This window comes from Calidris pugnax, unplaced genomic scaffold (genome assembly GCF_001431845.1).
Source record: "Calidris pugnax isolate Ruff unplaced genomic scaffold, ASM143184v1 scaffold44, whole genome shotgun sequence".
Classification (NCBI taxonomy): Eukaryota; Metazoa; Chordata; class Aves; order Charadriiformes; family Scolopacidae; genus Calidris; species Calidris pugnax.
This window is the reverse complement of record NW_015094506.1, coordinates 4,087,552-4,098,491: the sequence shown is the minus strand read 5'-3', so window position 1 is coordinate 4,098,491 and position 10,940 is coordinate 4,087,552. Positions and strand designations below refer to the sequence as shown.

At 52.9% G+C, this 10,940-nt stretch overlaps 1 protein-coding gene across 1 annotated transcript; it reads right to left on the bottom strand.

Moving 5' to 3' along the window:
* Positions 1 to 543: 543 nt before the first annotated feature.
* Positions 544 to 10,596, bottom strand: SYNGR1 (synaptogyrin 1). The gene is made up of 4 exons (XM_014963285.1): positions 10,591 to 10,596; positions 8,828 to 9,065; positions 7,190 to 7,335; positions 544 to 4,792 (listed from the first exon to the last, which is right to left on the bottom strand). Exons 1-4 carry the CDS (start codon positions 10,594 to 10,596, stop codon positions 4,574 to 4,576), a joined length of 609 nt encoding a protein of 202 aa, XP_014818771.1. The 3' UTR covers positions 544 to 4,573.
* Positions 10,597 to 10,940: the final 344 nt, after the last annotated feature.

The window sequence follows — 10,940 nt, the reverse complement described above, 5'->3', positions numbered from 1 at the left end:
TTGGCAGTGCCCTCACAGCTCTTGTTTACCTGTATATCATTATGTTTTGAAAATGAGTACTGTGACAAACACCTGAGCAACGGTCACACGTAGATGAGGAGAGGTACAGGCACATCAAAGTAATAAACAGATTTGCTTCCCCAGGTGTGGAAATACTGTTTATTTTCATATAGATTTGTACCCTCTGTGATGTCCCCCATCCACATCTTCTATGTCCCTTTCACAGTGAGAGTCCACTTCTAATATGGCACGTCCAGCTCCTCTTCATTTTCCTACTGATTGGGCGAGAGACATTTGATGGTGTGTGTGATTTCAAACTTAGGCCCAGCAAAACAGGCAACCACTAGTGCCCCCTGAAATATTTATCTCAATAAGGGCAGTTCTTATAGGTCTCTTTCCTCCCTTCAAACCACCGTCACCAAACTTGGCCAGCCGGCCATGCAGGAGCACAGGAGCCAAGCTCTCATAGCAAACCCCACTAAAAAAAAAAGCCATCCCTCCCCAAAGAAGAAAATCCAGACCATTTTTTTTTTTTCCATATAGTTTGGTTATTTTGAACGTCATAACTTTATTGAGACACCAGTAGTTACCACCTTCACTTTGTTAACCACAAATATATAGGACATTGTAAACACAGGTGCCGAGGTGGCGGGGTTCGCTGTAGTTGGATTTCGGAAGGGAGAGGGGGGGCGAGGGGCGGAGGGGGAGGAGGGGCGAAGGGGCACTCGGGCTTAGACGAGACCACTCAGGGGATCCTGTATGCGGCAGGCCATCCGTGAGTCATCGTATATACGTATATATGTATAGCTTTATATTATACATCTTTTTTTAAATATATATATATAATATATATACTATACACAGGCAGTAATGCGGCAGGGGAAGGGGCAGGGCAGCCCAGGTGGTGGTACGGATGCCACGCAGGCAGTTGTCTGGATGGATGGTTTGGACTCGCTGCACGAGGTGGCCTCACTGGGCTCCTTGCCTTGTACCTGCTCTGGGGACCGGAGTCGAAGCTCCTGTGGGAACCACCCTGCCACCCTGCCTTCCCGGGTCCTCCCAAGTGCTCACCAGGGTGCAGGGACAAAGACGCCTCCTCCCCTGAGGGAACTGCCAGGAATAACTGCGGAGGGGAAGGGTGTGTGTGATGGGGTGATGAACAGCGTGGTGGGGACGTGGGTGAGCTGGGGATGGGGAGACATCAGGAGGCTGAAGCCACAGGTAGAACTGGGGCAAAGTTTTCATCATCCTTTTGCCCTTCACAGCCCCTGCTTGCACAAAACAGTCCCTTACTTGGGGGCTTCATGAGATAAGAAGACATCAAGGGGCCATTGCTCTCAACAGGGGATACGTAATCCTCTGTAATCCGGACAAATGGCAGAGGGGGAAGAAAGCCGCCTTATCGTTTCCCTTACACAGCCTTCCCTCTGATCTCCTAATCCCTGGAGTGGGGCTGATCTCACCCACGTTTAGGATCTAAAAGGGACATGTTCCAGCCAGCTGCTCAGGTCTTGCCTGATGATCACCAGAAATAGGCAGCACCTTATCAGAAGTGCCTGAGATAAGATAACCAACCCTGTGGGTAGGTCCCTATCTCTCATCAGCTGCAGAACCAGCCAAATGCCACAGGAAATTGCATTTGAAAGAGCTACGGGCAAACAAGGACAGTCCCACCCCTAGGCCTGACACCACCAACCCTCCACTGCAAAGGCTGAAAGCATGTCAACCCAAGGAGAGCGTGTCTCCTTCCCAGGATCAAAAGCAAGAAGTTGCCCAAATATCTTCTGTTGTAGTCCCCCTGCCCCACCAATGGCTTTCCTACAACACAAAGCAAGGAGGTAAAGGACGGGGATGGACAGTAACCCAGGATGAAGCCACCTGGCTCAGGTCTCACTGAGAAGGGGCATGTAAGATGCTCCTGTGCCACACCCCGAAACAGAACCCCAGGTAGACCCCCCCCAAGTATGGTCCGTACCTCTCCTCACACGCCTGGTCCCTCACCCCCTCACCCAGGAGATGGGACAAGTGATGGGCAGTTCCTCCCCAAAAGTACAACATATTTTTGTGCTGAGGGCTGGTTATTTATAGCCGCCTCCTCCTCTTGGTTCTCCCCAACCCCCCCCACCCAAAACAAAAGCACGAAGGATGACACAGATGGGTCTGGGTGAGTACAACTAGTTTTTCTCCTCCTCCACCTCATCACTCGTTCTTTCCTCTCCCCCAGTGGCAGAGACAGACTGGAGGGAGCTCCCCCCACAGCTACAGACATAATGAACCCCCCTCAATAAAGTAACCCCCTCCCAAGCCTAAATATTAGGCCGAGCCCACAGAAGAAGAAGCTTGAAGGGCTTCCCTCCAAAAAATACCCCTCCTATTTACAGTATTGCTTTCGCTCGCAGCCACAGAACAAGGGACGTGTGCCCAGTCCCTCCTCATGCGCCCATGGGGCTACCCGGTCCCCCTCTCCTGTCCTCACCAGTGGTTAATCACTAGCAAGGCAGGGCAAACCATGGGGAGAATACGCCATGGGGACAGCCACCGGCAGCACAAGGCTGCTGGTAGGAGCAGGTAGAAACGGTGCCTACATACAGTGGAGAACAACAGCCCCCCTTTGCATCTTGGGGCCTGCAGCTCTACGGTCTCCATCCCTTCCCTATCGTTGTGGGGCACCTAGAGAGGAGTCACACTGGAAGGAGGGGAAGGACTGGCAACCTCAGTGTCCTCCAGATGTGATGGTCACACAACCACAGGTCAGACCTGTGTCCCATGCTTCCGACTCCTAAGGGTGCTACAGGGAACAGGCTGGACTCTCAGGGGGAGCACCTAGGGATTTTGGATCTGCTCCTGATTTCTGCTACTGGGGCCAGTGTTGTGTGGAGCAGGGTGGCTACCTGAGGAATGAAGGTCCTCACTGCTGCAAGGCATACCCTGCTTCATGTGCTCTGAGAGATGTCTGTACTGGGGAGAATTGTCCAGGTGGCTATTGCTGAGTTATTTCCCTTTAGGGACAGTCTTCACACATAGACCTTACTTCTGTCCTGGAATAAAGAGTGTGCTTCCACAGCTGTGTCTTTACTCGAAGCAAAGTCATGAGGAGCATGGAATGATGTCCACACGAGCTCTATCTGAGAGTCACTACTGCCACCTAGGTGAGGCTTTAAAGACAGCCAAGATTTGAGATGCTGCAGAAGATGCACTATGGTATACCCTATGCAAAGTACAGTAAGACCAGTTTTCAGAGAGCTCAGTCTGGCCCAAACCAATTCTCTGCCCACCAAGACCTCTTCCCCACCTGAGTGGGAGGCCAAACGCAGCTGCACAGGGAAGGTCCCTTCCCCACTTGGTTGCACCAAGAGCCAGATGCACGCTGGCCATTCCAGCAGCAGTATTTCTTTCCACGGGGAGTCCTGCTCTGTTCCTGTGTGCCACAATGATGGTGTCAGCCAAGAGGCTTTGCAGTGTGGTAGCAGAGGAACAGAGGAGGGTTCAGCAGGACCTGAGGAATGAAACCCTTTCTTCTCCTCTTCCTGCCCAGGGTGAAATGGCAAAGCTCTCCTCTCCCCCTTGAACCAACCCAGCTGGGGATGAGGACTCTCAAGGCCCACTAGAAGCCCATCTTCTCCATCCTTCCTCTCAGGGACTGTGCCTGGGGGCCAGAAACTGAGCATGGCACCCTCCTGCCTCACCAAAACACTGGTCTGAGAAGAGTGGTGAGCAGGACATACAGGCGAGGGGAACCACCTCCACCTCAATCCAAGGGGGCTGGGGAAGGAGAGAAGACTCTTATGGCACTGCCCCTCTGCTCTGCCAAGTCTCTCGCTGTAACCAACAGTCGTGCCTGTGGTTTACTGATTGTACCTGCAAATCTTCCTCCCTCCCACCCTTCCCATTTTATCTCTTTGTGCCCCCCCACCCCAGTATCACTTCTTCCCAAACCCTCTAAAAATAAAGCACTAGCATGTGGCAGAGAACAGCCTCCCTGTCTTTGCACGGGGAACGCCATTCCCACTCCCGTCCATCCCCCTGCAGCCTCGCACGCCTGCATGCTGGCTCCAACACCGTCCCCCTCCCTGAGCCACCGGGCTCTCCAGCCCAATTCGGATGCTACCACGTCTACTCCAGCCTTTAGCAACACCATCTTTTCTAGGAAGGTCCCTGATCCCTCTCACTCCTTCCTTTCTACCTCCAATACCCTCTCCCCTGCCCTGCTGGTGCCATCGCCCCTCTCCTGCCCACCGGCCAGACTCTGCCCTCTGCAGCAAGGCAGGAGGGAGAAGAGGGAAGGGAGGACCTTCCTGTCACAACGTGGTGACAGATTTGGAAATAATTTGGTTCTGGCAGGTAGTTTTGGGAAGGAGGAAAAGGAAGAGGTGATGGGGAAACCTTTTTTTATCTTTTTTTTTTTTTCCTTTTTTAAAAACAATAAATAAAAACAGATGACCCAGAAGGCTGGAGCATAGCTGAGAGCCACCTCTTGTGCCACTACGCACATGTCTGGTTTGTGCCTCGGCTTTCTGCCGGCAGTGGGAAAGGGGGCAAAAGGGAACGGGGAAGGGAAAGGGGCATCGGTGGCTCAGTAGTTCTGCGTTTGGTACCCCTGTGTCTCGGTGTCGAAAGCATCTGCCGGAGGGGGCTGCTGGTAGGTCCCCACCGCGTCTGTAGCATCCTCCTCGTTCGTGTAGGGAGCATAAGGCATGCCGGAGTCCTGGCTTGGGTCCATGTAGTCCTGGGAGAAGAGGGCCGAATCGGCACCCAGCCGGAAACGCTGATACGCCAGGAATGCCTGGCCCACCTTTAAGGGAGGAGGTGGAGGGAAGAGAAGCAGAGAGGGGAGGGGAGAAAGAGAGCAAGGGCAGGGGGGGAACATACCGAGGAAGAGAAACAAACAAAAGTGGGGTTAGTAGTGGTTACGGATTAGTGTGCGAGGCCCGCCTGGCAAACCGCTGGTGAGACACCCCCGAGAGCATGGAGGTTCAGGCCACCCCATGGAAAGCATGAGCCCACCAGGAGAGAGGAGGGCTGGGTAGGGATGGCTGCCAGCCCAGCTGGCTGCATGGCAGCTCCCCGGGGCTCCCCGCTGTCTCTGGGGTGCACTGGGCACCTCCTGCCCACTGGTGGGGTTTCACCAAAGTGGCACAGGTCGCAGAGGCTCAGCTGGCATGTGGTTATCCCATTCAGCCCCTCCTGCCCCCGGGAAAGGCAATCTGCCTCAGCATCACCACAGAAGGTTCATCTGCTGGGCTGGAGGGCAGGACTTGACCCGGCGTAGCGAGGTAGTGGTCACCTCCCGTAACCCCTTCACCAGCCAACATCCACACGGTACAGTAGAAGACCTTGGGAAGGAGCAGCAGGAGGCAAAGTGGCTGCTTCCCAGACCAGGGGTTGGTTAGCAAGCGTACTGCTGCCTCCTGCCCCAGGAGCTGCAGGCAGGACACCCTTCGGTGGACTGAGGGAGCCTGGGCACAGGGTTCAGAATCGCGGACCCCAGCAGGCACGGCTCATTGTCCCAGAGCACCCCTGATAGAGGTGAGCAGTCTAGCAGATAAAGGGGGGAGAGGTTTGGGCAGAACGAGGGCTGGGAGGAAAGGGAGGAGGTAAAGTGGTGGGGGCAGAGGACATCTCCTGGCTGAAGAATTAGGTCTGAGCAGTCACCAAAAGAAAGGCACAGTGGTGTTACGCAGCATTAGTTAGTGTATGGGTGAGGGAGAGAAGGGAGCAGAGGAGGAGGAGAAAAAATTGCCAATTCCAGCTCCCCAAAGGGAGTTCAGTGGACAACCCCACTCCAGTTCAATAGCCCATGTCTCCCCACCCCCTGCCCTGCAGTGAACACACACCCATGGTCGGGGAATTGGAACCATCTCTGCTCAGTAACCTCCTCCAGCTGCGTCCTTCTGCCCCTTCCCCCAAAGTCCCCCATCAGCAAGGGGCACTAAGGCAGCAAGGATGGGGAGTTAGGGAACAGGGTGTTGTATTCTTCCTGAAAAGTAATGTCTCTGAGTCTCCGGAAAGCCAGAAATGTGAGGGAGCCCTGTGAGGAGAGAGAGGGGTGTGGGGAGGAGAATCAGTAAGGAAGAGCAAACTGGAGCATTTGATTGAAATAAAAACCCCAAGGAACATGCAGAAGAGGATGCCTATTTAGCCACTTGCAAGTCCATGCATCAGGGAGGACCACTGCATGTGGTGGTGCCTCAAAAGGGTCCTGAGGGACCTCTTGCTCCTTGTCACACTTTCTGCCGGAGCTTGTAAGGGGCTTGTGGCAGCACTTGAGTGCAGGACACAGCTAGTGGGACACACACACATGCTGCTGTCCTTTGCCCCTGCTTGGTGTCACCTTGGCGGGGGTGCTGATTAGACAACTCTTTCCAGCCCTCCTTCCTCTCTGACAGCTTCATGGCATTCTTCCTACCTGGTCTCCACCCAACATTAAGGCCCACAGGGAGAGAAGAAGATAAAGCCACAAGGACTTACTCATGGAGACTGGCCTAAAATGCTTTCCTGCTTGGCACTATCCTGTCACTTCAGACAAAAATCATTAAATCACTCAGGCTTGGTGCTTTGAGAGACAGGAGGAAATCGTGGGGGATATTTATATTGCACACCACAGTTTTTCCAGGAAACTAGCCATAAAGAACTGCTGGGGAAAGAGTAGTCTTACAAGATAGCACTGTCACCTTCCTAAGAGGCGAGACTCAGTGAGAAAGTGCTGCAGTGGTGGGTGCAGAGGGAGAGCCCAGAGGGACATCCATTGATCACCACCTCTTGTGGCCACTGGTGACATTTCATGTGATAGGAGCAAAGCAGGGAGGGAGATGGATGCAACCCCCGGCCTGGAGCTCCCTTCTCTGCTTGGCGTCTGTGAGGTGAAAATGCTGTTAAAGTCCTCTGACGCACAGGGAAAATGATGGTTGAGGAGCTGGCTTGTCCAAGGTCATATTAGAGGTTCGTCAAGGACACTCCTTACAGGGATATAGAACCATCTTTCCCATTGTGCTTATTAGCTTCCATGTGAGTTTTTGAGTCCTTGTTTCCCAAATTTACTTCCCAACCACGTCCACTCCTGCTTTTCCTTCTCAGAAGCCATGAGAACTGAGATCTGAGAGGGAATCACTCTTAGCCAGTCACCTCCCATTTCCCACACGCTAATACAGTGCAGAGGACACTTGATCCATGTCATGGTTGCTGTACTCACCCAGGTGAAGATGGAGAAGAACGAGAACGTGATGGCTGCTCGGGCTGCATCCCCTCCTTCATTCAATGGGTTGTCCTCTTCTTTTGAAGCTTGCCACTGGTTGGTCAGAAAGCAGAAGCCAACGAACCAGAGGAATGCCCAAAAGGCTGGGATGGACCACCACCAACATGCCAAAGGGGAAGGGGAGAGACATCAAGAAGGTATGTGTGAACTGAACATAAACACATCATGTTTCTCTGGAAATAAACCCTACGAGACCCAGCAGTGTGTTGCAGATGGGGACAAACACTGACTGTGCAGCCTCTCTAAAGCTCAAGCGAGCTGGCAGGCTTGCTGGCAGCTAAATTGTCAAGGTGACAATAGGTGTCTGCAGAAAGTACCTCAGGAGAGTTCATTTGCTCGTGTTTGGATTGATCACAGGACTTGCATTTGGCCTTGGGAGGAAGCCTGAAGGGCTTCCAGTGCTGGAGCAATCACCTGGGCTCTCTGAAACAGCCACTGCTTCGCAACCCTGTCCTGCAAGGACAAGCAAAGAGCAATTCCTTCCAAGGGAGCTGCAGAAGAGTGGGAAGCAGCTGACCTACAGCTTCACGGAGACCAGGTTTTGCTCAGGACAGCGCTGGCTACAGGGACTCACAGACAGGACTCAGGGTCTCACAGACAGGAAAGGTGCTGAAGGATCATTAACATGCTGCACCCCCAGGAAAGGGGTGAAGGTAGGGGAGAGCCCCAAGTCCAGACTGACAGCTGGTGGGGAGGAGTGGGGCTCACCCTCTCTGCCAGGCGCAGCCAGATACCCAGCAGTGAGGGAAACGGGCATTCCTACGCGGCAGAAAAACAGGGCTCAGCCCTGCCCCTTATCTTCTTAGCTCTAGGCAGGGCTGCTAGGCAAGAGGCCAACCGTGAACAAACTTGCGAGCCAGAAGTCCTAAACAAGTTCAGATGCGGCACCTGATCCTGCCCTCACTCCATTCATGGCCCCTCTGACAAACCGTGGGGGGAACCCTGATGTGGAGAAGTTTGCCTGGATGGCTGGAGTAAGCCAGGAGAGCAACTCGGGGTCACAGCACGAGAGCAAAGCGCCTCCTCATGATACTGCTGCCTGGTGTTACTCATCCATGTCCATGCACACCATCACGCTGTCTGTCACTGCAACACACTACTGGGGATGGAGAGATCTGACTATAAGTTAGAATAAGCCTCAGGGCTGGATAGGGTCCTGCACAGCTATTCTCACGGGGAGTGCCAGGTAACTTAGGAGGACTGGTTTAGTCAGCCTGCATGAAACCCTTAACCCTTTTTTATGTTAAAATATACAGGGTTCGATCACCTGGAGCTGGAAAAGAAGGAAGCACCATCTCCAGCGGCATCAACACTTGGCCTTAGCAAGCACAAGCATGCAGGGAGGCAAAACCTGCTGATCCTAAAGGGCTCCCTGAGCTACACCTATGGAGAACATAGAGGCATCAGCCAGATTGAATGAAGAGAAAGGGACAGAAAAAGAGAGAGAGAGGAGACCTGAGAGAGTAAGGAACCCAAAGATCTCCCTGATAGCAGGGACCTGGCCTGAGAAGCTCCCTCCCTGTCCCTTTCCAGTGGAGGAGAGGGGCACTACGGCCAACTGGCCAGGAAGCTCACCCGAGACTCCGATGTCCGAGAGCACTGCCTTCTTGCGGTCCTTGACGCTGCTGATCTGCGGGAAGTAGGCATCCAGAGCCAGGTAAAGAAGGCAGCTGAGGAAGGCGAGGACACCCACGGTAATGCCATAGTTGCAGGCATTGTGATTGCGGTTGAAAATGCAGTGCTCTTCTGTCTCTTCCAGGCGGTTCACGTACCCTTCATTGACAATGGAGCCGAACACCACGATGGAGAAGATCTGGTGGGGATGGAGGCAGGAGACACGTCAGGGCAAGCCCCATCTCTCTGGACCAGCAGAAAGGAGCAGAGCTCTGCAGGGGACAGCCACCCTTCACAGGCACCTCTCTGCTCTGCAGAGCTCCTGTCCTGCTGCCTTGCGTGGGCTGTAGCCACAGGGAATTTACTGGGGAGATGGTCTCATTTTATTTCTGAGGATTAACTTAAAATAGAACACTTTTAGATTGAGCCTTTTTATCCATCTGATCTAAAGCAATGTAAAGCAGGAGTAAGGGTGGATTCCCACAGACACTCGGGGAGGCAACATGGAGTGTAAACCAGGGTATGGTTTTGGTGCGGGTGCCTGTGTACAAGGGCTCCAAGTAGTGGAAATCCCCTTAGTCTACACTTATTTTCCCACCCACTCCTTTCCCTTCTAGGAATTCATTGTTTCTACCACACATTTCTTCACTAATTTTATCTATTCAGCTACTACGGTCTTTTCCCCATCCACCCTCCCACGATATATGGCCCTGCTTGCTCTGCAGCTCCCTTCTGCCAGGCTCCCGCTCTCCCCATCTCCCTGCAGGTCGTGCACCTCTCTCCACCAGTATTCTATCAGCCCAGCCCATGACACCACCTATCCTTCTGCCCACTCACCCATATACCAATACCCTCCAACCTTCCCCACAGGTCCACCTGGCAGGGCCACCATGAGTCCTCCCTACTCGTCACTGCTACTGCATGTTACTTTAAATCAGGTAGAATTAAGGGTGAGTCCAGGTAGAAACGCCATAATCCGCAGTTGCTGGCCTAATCTTCACTCACGGGCTTAGCTTTCGTCACCTGCCACAAGGCTGTCCCTCTTTGACACAGCAGGTTCACCAAAGCAGAGAACTAGTTACAGCAGCCCCAGTCCTGCATCTTAAACAAACAGCTTCCCCTCACAGCCACAGGAGAAAGAGGGGGAGATTAAGGCAGCATGCACAGGTTTTTCTTTGCAGGGCACCTGCAGACCCTCAGTAGGAACAGCCCCTCTACAGGCTGCCTGCGAGGGCCCCAGGCAGATGGGAAATGGGACCTCAAGCACTGGATGAACATATATATGACTGCACTAGGATGCCACCGGGGCACTCTGCTAGCCTGGGAGTTGTCTGTGCAACAGGAGCCCAGCACCCTTGGAACCACCACCCAATCCCCAAGGAGAAGCGGAGCACAAGGAGACGAGGTGGCCAAGTCTCCTGCGGGGAGTGGAGGTAGGTCGAGGGTTTGCTAACTAAGTCAGAAAGACCCCAGTACCACTTAACCCAACCAAGCACCAGAAGAGGACACGGCAGACAACCTAGAAAGCGGAGAAGCAGCTTTGTGAGTGCAGGGAAAATTAACTGTTGATTAATGCCAACCCAACATGCCATCTGTCATCAGTGGGGTTGGATGCCTGAGATCCACAGCACAGACCTCTTCTATTTAACCCATGGCATCAAGAACCAGAGGAAAAACCTTATTCACAGTCCCCAACAGCCCTTGGGCACACGTTTAACACTGACCTCCATTTCAGCTGCCAAATTCCAACAAGTATCCACTGACACCAATATAATTTTTTCACCCCAGGGCTCATAATTGGGTCACACTTGGGTTGCTGAGATTGAGTGTATTTTTGACACGCTACAGTAAACTAAAAAAGCTGGAAGCCAGTGCTCCTAAGCATGGGCACTGAATGGGTTCTCCGAAAGTTCACAAGAGCTTTTTAAGCTTGGAAGTAAAACAACTTAGTTGTCCTCCTCCTCCTTGTTCTTGAAAATCGAGATTGATCATATTTTGCAGAAATCACCCGTGAAAATTAAATAAAAATCTCTTCTGCCTGAAGCAAAGGTCTAGTCCTTAAAATTTCAGCCTG